This window comes from Crotalus tigris, unplaced genomic scaffold (assembly GCF_016545835.1).
Source record: "Crotalus tigris isolate CLP2741 ecotype Arizona unplaced genomic scaffold, ASM1654583v1 scf7180000019021.11574027:1482141, whole genome shotgun sequence".
NCBI lineage: Eukaryota > Metazoa > Chordata > Lepidosauria > Squamata > Viperidae > Crotalus > Crotalus tigris.
This window is the reverse complement of record NW_024097333.1, coordinates 1372725-1386044: the sequence shown is the minus strand read 5'-3', so window position 1 is coordinate 1386044 and position 13320 is coordinate 1372725. Positions and strand designations below refer to the sequence as shown.

General features: G+C 44.9%; 1 protein-coding gene across 2 annotated transcripts in view; it reads right to left on the bottom strand.

Annotated features, from left to right (window-relative positions):
- NECTIN4 (nectin cell adhesion molecule 4) overlaps window positions 1-13320 on the bottom strand; it is an 87374-nt gene that overhangs the window by 18096 nt on the left and 55958 nt on the right. For both annotated transcript variants that reach the window (XM_039358458.1, XM_039358459.1), the window contains exons 2-3: window positions 3402-3755; window positions 1034-1324 (exon numbers count right to left, since the gene is read on the bottom strand). In XM_039358458.1, coding sequence (XP_039214392.1) covers window positions 1034-1324; window positions 3402-3755 — 645 coding nt within the window. The remainder of the gene's footprint in view (window positions 1-1033; window positions 1325-3401; window positions 3756-13320) is intronic.

The window sequence follows — 13320 nt, the reverse complement described above, 5'->3', positions numbered from 1 at the left end:
TATCTATCTATCTATCTATCTATCTATCTATCTATCTATCCATCCATCCATCCACCCATCCATCCACCCATCCTATTTATCTATCTATCCATCCATCCATCCACCCACCCACCCACCCACCCACTCACCCATCCATCCATCCATCCATCCATCCATCCATCCATCCATCCATCCATCCATCTATCTATCCATCCATCCATCCATCCACCCATCCTATCTATCTATCTATCTATCTATCTATCTATCTATCTATCTATCTATCTATCTATCTATCTATCTATCTATCCATCCATCCATCCACCCATCCTATCTATCTATCTATCTATCTATCTATCTATCTATCTATCTATCTATCTATCTATCTATCCATCCATCCATCCACCCACCCACCCACCCACCCACCCACCCACCCACCCACCCACCTATCTATCTATCTATCTATCTATCTATCTATCTATCTATCTATCTATCATCAGAAATGTATATGGCTGCCCAGTTCACAAAAGGTGACCTCAGGTTCCTGACAACATTAAAAGTCACAACATAAAACTCCACGAACCTCCCCCCTCCGGCCATGGCAGCAGCCCCCAATCAGATCAGCCACTTTATCAGCGCCGTCTCCATTCAGGGTCCCCAAGACCATGGATGAAAACGCAGTTTTAGGCCCTTTTGGGAATCCGACGTAGTGGGGGCCACCTCCAAACCTCTGGAGGAATTATGAGGTGAGAAGGGGCCACCACCGAGAAGGCCCTTTTGGGTGGCCCCACAGATGGACATCCCTGATTGATGGGACCCCCAAAATGTCCCGACTTCCCGTCCTGGTGAGCTGGGGGTGTTTCTGCTGTTCTCCCATCTGCAGAGCATGACAAGCTTAGATCCCCACCTGTTCACACACATAAAGCCCAGGGGTCAGTCCCAAGTTCAAGTGCCACGTGAGGGTAGTCTATACCCTTGGCACGGAAGGTCTACAAAAGACGGCCATGGGAGGACCGGCATGGTGGAGGCCCATGTGAAGGTGAGAACAGGTACCTACAGGCCACACTGAGGGTGTGAGTGATCCTCTTCTGATGCTGCAGTCCTGGGTGGGAAACCACACAGGTCAAGGCCTTGCCGTGCATGCTGCGCCCCGGGACCAGGTAGAATTCGCTGGTAACCGAGGCTGAGCGGGAATGCGAGGATTCCTGGTTCTTAGCTGTTCCGTGGACTTCGGTCTCCCAGGTCACGGTGGGGATGGGGTTCCCTTCTGCCGTGCAGGAGGCAGCCAACGTGCGGCCCTGCCCTTCCTCAAGCGGGGGTCCGAGGTTCAGAGTCGGCAACGGGGGCACTGCAAAGATATGGAGAAGCCCAAATGCGGCTCAGGAGACATGGAGGACAGACTGAGATCCCAGATTGTGGGATCCTTGGTGCTCTCTGAGCTTGGTTGTTTTCTTGCAGACGTTTCATGACCTGACTAGGTAACATCATGCACGTGAGGGAGTGTGGGATTTGCTCCATGTTTATGTACAATAACTTGTCCTGCCAGTATTTTTTTGGGAGGGGGGAGTGATGTTTCTCCTTAGTGGTTCTTTGATTGAGGTATTGTTTTTGCCTGATTGTTTGTCTGGTGGTAATCCCTGCTTATCTAGATCAGTGGTTCTCCACCTGTGGGTCGGGACCCCATTTGGGGTCGAACGACCATTTCACGGGGGTCGCCAAACAACGCAGCTAAACAAAAAAGATACCCCCATTTCTCCATTCTGAAATACAGTTTCTGCTCTCCGGGAGTTGGTTGGGGTGCGAAGAGACCCGCTTCGGACAACCAAGGCCTGTCCAGTTTCACCTGCCCAATTTCAAAATCCCGTTAAAACTTAGCGTCTCTCAGCCATCCTGGAGGCAAGCGCAGATCCTAATTGCCCTAAAATCCTACACACTTTTAGAGCTATAATTAAAGGCAGGTCTGGGAGGGGCTCAGGGGCCCATCCGGAGCTAGCAGGACGGTGTCCCCTCCTTTGGGGCACAAGGGAGTCAAGTGGGAGCGGCAGGGCTAGCTCCTCTAGGTCCGTGCAAGGAGCTACCCATCCCAGCAGGAGAAGCCCGGCGTGCAGCCGCCTTCCCTGGCCTCCCTCCCCTGGCCAGTGGCCCTCCCAGCTCGGCCACCCGAGGGCCAACTCAGTCCTGCATACGTACAGGTAGTCCCTGACTTACAAAAGTTCGTTTAATGACCGTTTGAAATTACAACAGCGCTGAAAAAAGGGACTCATGACCATTTTTCACATGAGCGATGCAGCCTCCCCAGGGTCGCGTGATCCGAATTCAGACACTTGGCAGGTGACTCATATTTGCGACGGTCGCAGTGTCCCGGGGAGAGGGGGTGTCACGGGATCCCCTTTTGTGACCTTCTGACCAGCGAAGTCAAAGGGGAAGTTGGATTCGCTTAACAACCCTGTTACTAACTTAACAACTGCAGGGATTCACTTAACAACGGTACCAAGGAAGGTCATAAAATGGGGCACTTAACAGCTGTTTTATTAGCAACAGAAATTTTAGGCTCAGTCCTGGCCGTAAGTGGAGGGTGACCTGTAGCTCATTTAATGACCGTTCGAAGTTACAACAGTATTGAAAAAAGTGACTTCTGACCGTTTTTCACACTTACGGCCATTGTAGCCTCCCTAAACAGCTGCAAACAGTCATAAATGCGGGCCAGTTGCTGAGCATCAAAAATGTGATCACCTGACCAGGAGGTCATCTTCCAGTGAACTTCAGAATGGGGTTACAAATACCCCGAGGAGGTTGCCGCAACAGTCATGAGTGTGAAAAACGATCATACATCACTTTTTTCAGTGCCATGGCAATTTCAAATGGTCGTTAAATGAACAGTTGTTAAGTTGAGGGCTGCCTGTGCATATGCAGGACTGAAGAACAGTCAAGTCACTTTTTTCAGTGCTGTTGTTAACTTCAAACAATCTCTAAATGAACTACAGGTGATCCTCAACTTATGACCCCAACTGAGCCCCAAATTTCTGTTGCTAATAAAACAGTTGTTAAGTGAGTTTTGTCCCATTTAACGACAGTTGCCACAGTTGTTAAGCGAACCACTTTAGTAACAGGGTGGTTAAGTGAATCCTGCGTCGCCATTGACTTTGCTTGTCAGAAGGTTGCAAAAAAGGGGGTCACGGGACCCTGCAACCGTCATAAATACGAGTCAGTGGCCAAGCGTCTGAATTTTGATCATGTGACTAGGGGAATGCTGCAAGAATCAAGTGTGAAAAACAGTCATAAGTCCATTTTTTCAGTGATGTTGTAACTTGGAACAGTCACTAAAGGAGCTGTTGTAAGTCGCGGCCCGCCTGTATTGTTATTTGAGGACGATCAACACTACATCTCAGTGAGGCCTGGAGCTGCACCTCCTCAGGTGTGCTTACCTAGGACCTTGAGAGCCAAATGGGACTCGAAGTTGCCCCGGGGGAAGGTGATGAGGTGGCACTCGTAGCTGCCCTCGTCGGCCTGCACCGCGTTCTTCAGCAGGACGGAGCCGTTGACCAAGGAGCCCTGCCCCTGGCGCAGCACCCGGCCCGCATAGGCCTCCTGGATGTGGACCCCATGCTCCGAATTCAGGATGGCTAGCTCCACACTCTGCCCGCCCTCCCCTCGTTTCAGCCAGGTGACCTGCAGCACCGTCTCGCCCGGCGTGGCCTGGTAGCTGCAGGGGAGCACCACGTCTTTGCCAAACACCGCTGTCACGCTGCTCCGGGACTCCAGCACTCGGGCCAGCAGACCTGGGGAGACGACAGAAAGGAAGGGCATCAAGGGAGTGGGGGGGGGCTCCCAAGTTCAATCCCGTGAGAAAAAGAGAAGGTATGATTTTGGGATTGTGCAATGCAAGTTCCCCTGTGTTTAAAACAACAGCCCCGTTAGCAAAAAGTCTACAGAAAAATGCTTAGGTTCACAAAGCGAAAAAACTGTGTACATGTGGAAGAATTGCTTGGGAAAACGTGTGCGTGTTGGGCAAAATTACAAATAAGGGTTTCTGTTTGTTTCTTTGGAGAAATGTGTACTAAGACAACTGAAGGTTTTTTTTAAAAAAAACATACAACTCTTTTAAGTTCCTGCAATCAACTTGACAAATTCAAGAAAAGTGAACTGGAGTCCCAAGGGCCAGTCCGTCCTGACCACACCGTGGGGGTCTTCTAATTCGACCCCCTGCCCAAGATCATAGAATCATAGAATCAACCTTGGAGATCCTCTAGTCCAATGGTTCTTAACCTGGGCGATATTGCCCCCCCAGGGGGCGATTTCATTTTTCAGGGGGGCAAAGGAACGAAAAGGGGGCGATATGGGGGCGATGGAGCAAGAGGTTTTGGGGGCACTTTTGAGACTTTTTCATACAGTGAAGCGCTGTATATCTGATGGAGGGGGGAGCGCTTCTTTCGAAACATCGCATGCTGAGTGGCTCTGTAAAACATTTTGTATTGTACTTTTTTAGCGTGCACTCCAGTTCGATATTATATTTTCTTTGTGTCTTTTTAATCCTTTTTACAGTGTGCGTGACTATATATAGTTTCCTCGAAACTTAATTTAGTTTCAGAGTTTTCGTCTTGAAATTCTTAGTTCCTGCATCGCGGTTTGTTCTTATGCCCTTTTTATATTTCTTTTTGCATCTTAAATTTCACTTGTAATTCAGTCATTAAATGTTACTGTTTTTCTTTTCGGGCATTTCACTTTCTTGCCATTGAATTTCGTTTTCAGTGGTCCTTACATTTAAGCGTCTTGAACAAATAAGATAATCATGAAATACACGTATCACGAAGTTTGGGAATAAAGTGACGGGTGGCACCCAAATTTTTCACACCGTTGAGCTATGGGGGAAAAGACTGGAAATCAATTATTTGCATCGATATGTCCTGATGACAATTTTAAAGAAAACCAAAAAAAAAAGGGTTTGCATAAATTGAAGAATTCTTTCCTATGTTGTGATTGAGAGGTTGTGTTGGGGGGGGGGGGCGATGACAACTTCCTCATTGGCTCAAGGGGGCGATTCGTTCAAAAAGGTTAAGAACCACTGACTCTAGTCCAAACCCTTCCGCAAGGTATGAATGAAAATGCCTTCCGTATCGCCTTCTCCTCCGAGCCGCATCTTCACCTCAGAGAAGCTACTCAAATCAGCTGCAAGTTGCGCGCCCAGGAAAGTGGACGGGCCCGGGAGTCCGGCTCAACCTGCCTGCACGGATGCCAAAGCTTTGCCCCGGCTTGTGCGGATCCTGCCCCTCCCTCCCTGCTTGCCTGCCATGGTTTCCTCCGCAGGAGGAGTGTTCTGTCACACACACCTTGCAAAATCGCACCTTCTGCCAGCTGCCTGGATAAGCAGATTTCTCCCTTTTGTTTTTTAAACGCAAAGGCCCGTCCTTCAAACTCCGCACTTTCTCATACCCGATAAGAGGGTGACAACGTCTCCGGTGGGCTTCTGGTCCTCCTCTATTTTCCCCCTGCTTTTTTTTTTCCCCCTTTCAGGTAGTCTTCGGCTTATGTCCACAACTGAGCCCCATGTTTCCGTTGCTAAGTGAAACATTTGTTCAGTGAATTTTGGCCCCCCCTTTTTTTTAATTGAAAATTTTTAAGTTTTACAAAATAATTCCCTTCCCCAACCCCCCCCCCCAACCCTCCCATACCCTCCCCTGACCTTCCCAGAGCTGAATACAGGCTTAGTTAAAAAATTTTCAAAAAATCTTAAAACACATATAAACCATGAGCAAATCTAAATACATTAATTAAACAAGTTATAAAATAGTTAACAATAATATATAAAAAGAAAATACAAAAAGGAAGGAAGAAAGAAAAACAAGAAAAATGAAAAAAATTTTTTAAAAAAGTCTATAAAGTGTCTTAAATTTTAAGTATAAATTATTAAAAAACTAAATAATATTTTTTTATATCCAACTTATATTGTATAAAGTCTATCCATTTTTTCCATACCAGAAAATACTTCTCTTGCGATTGATCTTTCAAGAAAGCCGAAATCTTTGCCATTTCCGCCAAATAAGAAACTTTAAGAAACCACTCTTGCAAAGTAGGCAAAGATTCCTTCTTCCAACATTGCCCTACTAACAACCTTGCAATTTTGCCCCCTTTTAAGACTTTTCTTGTCCCAGTTGTTAAGTGAATCACTGCGGTTAAGTTAGTAAAATGGTTGTTAAGTCAATCTGGCTTTCCCATTGACTTTGCTGGTTCAGAAGGTTGTAAAAGGGGATCACGTGACCCCTGCAACCGTCATAAGTATGAGTCAGTTGATGAGCACCCAAATTTTGATCGCGTGACCGCGGGGATGCTGCCAACGGTTGTCAGTGTGAAAACCGATCCTAACTCACTTTTTCAACCCTGTTGAAACTTTGAATGGTCACTAAACAAGGACTACCTGTACATTGTTGTGGAATCTACTTTGGGAATGGGTCAGGCATTCATGATCCCAGCAAAGCTGGCTGGGGAATTCTGGGAGTTGAAGTCTACAAGCCTTAAAGTTGCCAAGGTTGGAGAGCCCTGCTATAGGGTCTTCTGCCTTGAGCAGAGGGTTGGACTAGAAGACCTCCAAGGTCCCTTCCAGCTCTGCTACTGTGTTACTGTCACTGAGTTATGGGTGCGAGAGCCTGCCTTCCCATTTCAGACCATTTCCTCTCCAGGGACCACATCATTGATCTGGTATGTGCTCCTTTGCTTGGGAATCACCACTCCTTGTGGAAGACAACAACACAACAAGAGAAGAAAGACACGCCTCTCAGTGCCGCTGTGCCCCCCCCCCCCATCCACATCAGAGGAGGGCCTGACTTTCTTCTCGGCCCATCTGCGGGCCCCCAGCCTGACCCAGGCCTTTCATTCACACCTGGCAAACAGGCACCCGGCCACGAGATCCAGGCCAGGAAACACAAGCTTTCTCTTACAAAGTCAATGGTAAACACCCGGAGTCTGGTTACTGAACAACTTCCTCATACCAAGATTAAAATTCTTCTTCTTTCTTTTCTTCTTCCTTTTTCTTCTTTTTCTTCTTCTTCTTCTTCTGCTGCTGCTTCTCCTCCTCCTCCTCCTCCTTCTTCTTTCTGCTTCTGCTTCTTCTTTTTCTTCTTTTCTTCTTCTTCCTCCTCCTCCTCCTTTTCTTCTTCCCTTCTTCTTCTTCTTCTTCTTCTTCTTCTTCTTCTTCTTCTTCTTCTTCTTCTTCTTCTTCTTCTTCTTCTTCTTCCTCCTCCTCCTCCTCTTCTTCTTCTTCTTCTTCCTCCTCCTCCTCTTCTTCTTTTCTGCTTCTTCTTCTTCTTTTTCTTCTTCTTTTTTTCTTTCTGCTTCTTCTTTCTTCCTCCTCCTCTTTTCCTCTTCCTCCTCTTCCTCCTTCCTTCTCTCTCTCTCTCTCTCTCTCTCTCTCGTGTTGCCCTACATAGAGCTAGTCCTCAACTTACAATAATTCACTTAGTGACCATTCAAAGTTACAGCACTGAAAAAGGGACATGACCATTTTTCACCCAACCATTGCCGCATCCCCCACGGTTACGTGATGAAAATTCAGACGCTTGGCAACTGGTTCGTATTTATGACGGCTGCAGAGTCCAGGGGTCCTGAGACCACCTATTGCCACCTTCTGACTGGCAGTGGGGAAGCCAGATTCACTAATAACCGTGTTACTAACTTAACTACCGTGATTCACTTAACAACTGAGGCAAGAAAGGTTGTAAAATGGGGCAAAACTCAAAACTTAAGAACTTTTTTGCCTAGCAATATAAATTTTGGGCTCTAAATGGTCGTAAATTACCTGTGTTGAAAAAAGTGACTAACAACGGGTCCCTCCTCTTATGACCACTGCAGCTTCCACATGGTCACAGGATCAAAATTCGGACGCTTAGTAACTGGCTTGTATTTGTGACGGTGGCAGCGTCCTGCAGCCACACAATCATTGCTGATCTTCTCAGCTGGCTTTCAACCAGCAAAGTCAATTGGGGGGGGGGAGCTAGATTCATTAAACAATCACACGATTCATTTAACAACTGCAGCAAAAAACTTCAGAAAATTGGACATGATTCACTTATCGACCATACGGCTTAGCAACAGGTATTCCCAGTTCCAATTGTTTTTTAAATTGAGGACTATCTGTGTGTCCAGTTGCTTATTGCCACTGATGCAGTCAATCATATTTATTGATTTATTTAATAGATTTACACCATATAAATTTAGAATAGAACAGAACAGGACAGAATAGGAGCTGGAAGGGACCTTGGAGGTCTTCTAGTCCAGCCCCCCACTCAAGCAGGAGAACCTATACCAGGGGTAGGCAACCCAAAACACAAAGAGCACTTGGACCTGTTTCCCACCAAAAACAAAACACTGGGAGCCACAAAACCCTTTTGACATCTAAAATGAAGATAACACTGCATATATCCTTTTTTACCTATATGTTTTCTGAGGTTTTCGCGGGTGTTTGTATGTAGGTCTTTGGTTATTTGGGTTTTCTCCCACGTAAAATTGGAAGTGTCTTGGCGACATTTCGACGAAGTCTCATTCGTCATCTTCAGGCTGGTGCTTTCGGCTTCGTGCTTCTTTCGGCTTCTTTGCTCCTAGAAGCACGAAGCCGAAAGCACCAGCCTGAAGATAACGAATGAGACTTCGTCGAAACGTGGCCAAGACACTTCCAATTTTACGTGGGAGAAAACCCAAATAACCAAAGACCTACAGAAAACATATATATGCAGGGGAGAGGCAATAGAACTTAAGAATGGGGGGAATGCACCAGAGGTGTGCCTTGTGAATGATTCGGCAATAGAATTACGGCCCCGACCAACGAGAGAACAGGCGAGTAATAGCGAGCACAAACGGGATGGGTATCTTCTGCGCTCCCATATATGTACCGAGGGGGCAATGAGGCAACAAGTAGCGGAGCCATTCCAAAGACACGCCCGGTTAGCAACCCATTAACACACACAAGAGCTCACCTATCAGTGAGAGAGAGAGGGGGCGACAAGAAACAGGAACAACGAGAGGACCAACCCCCAGGAGTTTACACACAGGCAAGGAAAGCAACAGGTTTGGCAAACAGAAGAACAGAGGTTGAAGCCCACACGCTGGATAGCACAGCAACACAGAGGCAAATTAAGATGAATGAGGGGGTGGGGAGGGACGACTGGGAGTGGATGAACAGCGGATCTCCAGGCACTCACACACGCACAAAGAAAACAACAGAAATTGGAGAGGAGAGGACAACTTTAGAAACGGCCCCTTTAAGAACTACACAGCCGATGCTAATGAGCGGACCTATGACCTGATCCAGGGTCAAACTGCAGAGGCAGCCAGCCACATAAAAATGGACTCCCGGATCCAGGATTTTATATCCTGACGATGTTGGTAGTGTGGCCGACGAAAGCTTGATTTTGTATATTAAACATTTATGTTTATGATTTTATCCTGGTGATCACTTTATTTTGCTTCACATTATGTATATACCCGGGATTTGTATTTTTAATACTATTTAATACAAAGTGTTCACACAAGCACGAAGCCAAAGACCCCAGCCTGAAGATGATAAGTGGGACCTCGTCGAAACGTTGCCAAGATACTCTCAATACTCTCAAGATACTTGGTGTATTCGGGAAAAGACCTGAATACACCAAGACCTGCATACCTATACCTGTGAAAATCTATATATGTTTTCTGAGGTTTTATATGTAGGTCTTTGGTTATTCGGGTTTTCTCCCGCGTAAAATTGGAAGTGTCTTGGCGACGTTTCGACGAAGTCCCATTCGTCATCTTCAGGCTGGTGTTTTTGGCTTCGTGCTTCTAGGAGCAATGCTCCTGTTCTCCAACAAGCTCAGGGGTAGGCAACCTTGGCTCTTTTATGACTCGTGGACTTCAACTCCAAGAATTCCTGAGTAAGCATAGCTAGGCTAGCTAGCTCTCTCCTGCCCTTCCTATTTCTTGTTTCCTGCAGAGACGCAGCAAAGGGAGGAGCCCCACCCAGTAAGAACACTGTGAGTGCACTCTTTTTTACACACAGAGACAGAGAGAGAGAGAGAGAGGGAGAGAGGGAGAGAGAGAGAGAGAAGGGAAGCGCAAGTGCCTCTCTCTGTCCCTCTCTGCAAATGGCAGAGGAGGCTGGGAGCCACAGGGGAAGGCTCAAAGAGCCATATGCGGCTCCAGAGCCGCAGGTTGCCGGCCTGTACTTTATAGTACCATCCCAGACTGATGGCTGTCCAATCTTTTCTTGAAAACATCCAGCAACTGTGATTCAAAGATCAACAATTTCTGGCTTTCAGGAGTCTGAATAGATGAGTTTCCCGTCCAAATGATTTCTAAAAAACGATGCAGAATCATTGACGCATACCTCAAATCTTTCTTTTAAGTTAATAAGTTTCACAAACAGAAAGCGTCTGACTCAGCCCCCAAAAACCATTATGTGGGTAGCTTGTAAAATAATATTAATCCCCAGGACTCAGTAGTCCTTTAGCAGCTAGCTTAGGGGATCTCTTCTTGGCTTCAATCTTTCCACCACTCCCTGGATATGAATTTAAATCTTGGTTTTGATGTAAAAAAGATACATGTTTACACACTGCTAACACAGTCACAACACTGGACGAGCAGTATTTATTTACTTATATGTGTATTTATCACCAGACAAAACCAAACCTCAGCAGCTAGCAATATAGTAAAACAACAAATAAACAAACAATCCACGTGTAACGGCTCTGCAATCTCAAATCAGTATTGCATAATTTTGAAGTGGCTACTCAGTGTTAACCTCTAAAGTCCAACCCCATCAGCTTTGAGCCCTGAGCTTTTTCTGAACATGGCAGAATAATAGAATAAAAGAGCTGGAAGGGACATTGGAGGTCTTTTAGTCCAGCCCCCTGTTCAAACTGGGACTCTCCAGAACAGTGTTTCTGAGTTTAGCAACTTTAAGAGGGGTGGACTTTAACTCCCAGAATTCCAGAGCCAACAGTATGGTTGGGGAATTCTGGGAGTTAAAGTCCACATGTCTTAACAGATCAAGGCTGAGAAACACTAAAGCCCATACCTCTTAAACATGTTGTCTATAAAATTACGGAAATTGAAGTCCACAACTTTTATAATTGTCAAAATTGAGAATCCCTGAAGTCCACCCATCTTAAAGCTTGCTGGATGAGGAATTCTGGGAGTTGAAGTCCACACATCTTAGATTTGTCAAGGTTGAAAAACACTGCCTTCAGAGCTTAATCCGCAATCAAAGTATGGCCTTTTATAGATCATGATTTCTTTAAACCAGGAAACTCCAGAACAGAACCTCAAATTTTTCAGTAAAACAAGAACTGAGTTTACGGATAGCATTAATTTTATTATATGCCACACATAAGGGATACAGCTTGTTTAGTTTGCCATGTCAGGTAAATTCCACCACTATTACAATAATTTATTCAACTAATTGTTATTAAAAAGCAGTTCAATTCTAACCACTTTTTACCTTTACTGACTCCATAGAGAATTTCCATCTAAAATCCCTGGAAATGCTTCTGAGTTAGAAGTGTAAGATGTCGTTTTAATTTTGAATTCCAAAAATATACATTATCTTATGAACCCAAGTAATTGATTTCACAGACTTCTTTGCTCATAAAACCAAGCTAAAGAAGTTTCAAAGCAGCGTCTTGGTTGGTTTTTATTATATTTGGTTCTAAAAAGTGATTTAAAAATGGTTGTTAAAAAAGATCTTGTTTCTCTTTGCAAACTGTACTTCTTCAGGGAACAATTGGAGGAAAGGATTGCATTTTAATGCAAAGGCCAAATTTGTGATCCTTGGACATTTTCACGAATCATTTTCAGCGTTGATACCCACACTTCCCTCAGCTGATGATTTCCCACAGAAAATGCAATAAATTGTGAGTATTATAGAAACGTGCATTGAACATGGGGGGGGGGAGACAAAAAACATGCACCAAACTGAATCCAAGTTTCTCCTTTTAAAAAAAAGTTGCAAACTGATGCAGAACAGATTGGAAAGAGACCAAGCAGATCTACGCTTGACTTCTTGGTCTTTAAAATAACATTTGCAAAAAAATATTTTTATTTTTTTTTAAAAAAAAGGTTGTTATTTTGGGGAAAAAAGTCCGAAACTCCCCTTAGCAAGTCTGACCAGTTTTAAGGATGCCTTGCCTACCCAGCCATCTCTGGGAGGAGACCAAAGCATGTGCACGAACATGGGAAATTGAGTTACAGCGTTTCCAGGCACGCTTGGCTTAGTGTACAATTCTGAGAGTTCTCCACCCCCCCAGGGTTGACACACTCGTACGGCCCTGCAGGATCCTCTTGACCTCAAATCACAAGCCATGATGAATAAACCATAATAATTCTGTCTTGAACCAGAATTCACATGGCCCACTGGACAAAAAAAAACAAACATCAGATCACGGTTCCCATAATGCCCTGTGTCACAAAACACAGGAAGACCAATCAGAATTGTTGCAGTGGTATCGGTAGGTGTGGCCAAGAAAATCACAATGGTGGCATGATCAAGGCTCCACCCATTTATGCAAATGGGTGAAATGGGGCAGAGCACTGTTGTGGGGGCCATTTTGACTTTTTTGACCAGAGCCCTTGGTGGTTGGGAAAAAATTGGTCTATTGAAGCTTTCCTAGAGAAAGGGAGGACTGTCATTTTTATGTTAGTCTCTTTAAGTTATTCTAATCTCTATTTTTCTTTATTATTTTATTCATTTTCTTTTTCTTGAATAGTAAATTTGTTAAAAATTATACTTACATTTTCTTCTCATAGTGCTTTTATTCAAAATTATATTTACCTTTTGCAAGCCTCTTTTTAAGTAACACCTTTAAATGCCATTTCTCTCCTCACTGAAATCTGAATATATATGTGTATACAGATAGTCCTTGATTTATGACCATAATGGAGCCTGCCCATCATGGTTGCAAGCTGTGACAGTCATAAAACATGTTGGTCAAGTGACTGACCCAATTTTATGACCTTTTTTGTAGTGGTCACTAAGCAAACATCATGGTCGTATAGCAAACACCACAGTCATTAAGTGAATCAAACCATCATAAAATACAGTCAGTGCATCCATCTTGCCATGCACATGAAGTCTGGACACCTAGCTATGGGAGACCCCAACCATTGGGACTCCAAATCTAGGTCTTAAATAACCCAGGATAGATCTGTCGTAACTATGAACAATCGCTAAGCGACCAGTCGTATGTTGATGATTTATTGAATGGATAACTCACTGGAGGTTTTTAAGAAGAGCCATTTGTCTGGAATGATCTAGGGCCGTGGTGGCGAACCTATGGCACGCGTGCCACAGGTGGCACACAGTGCCCTCTCTGTGGGCACAAGCGC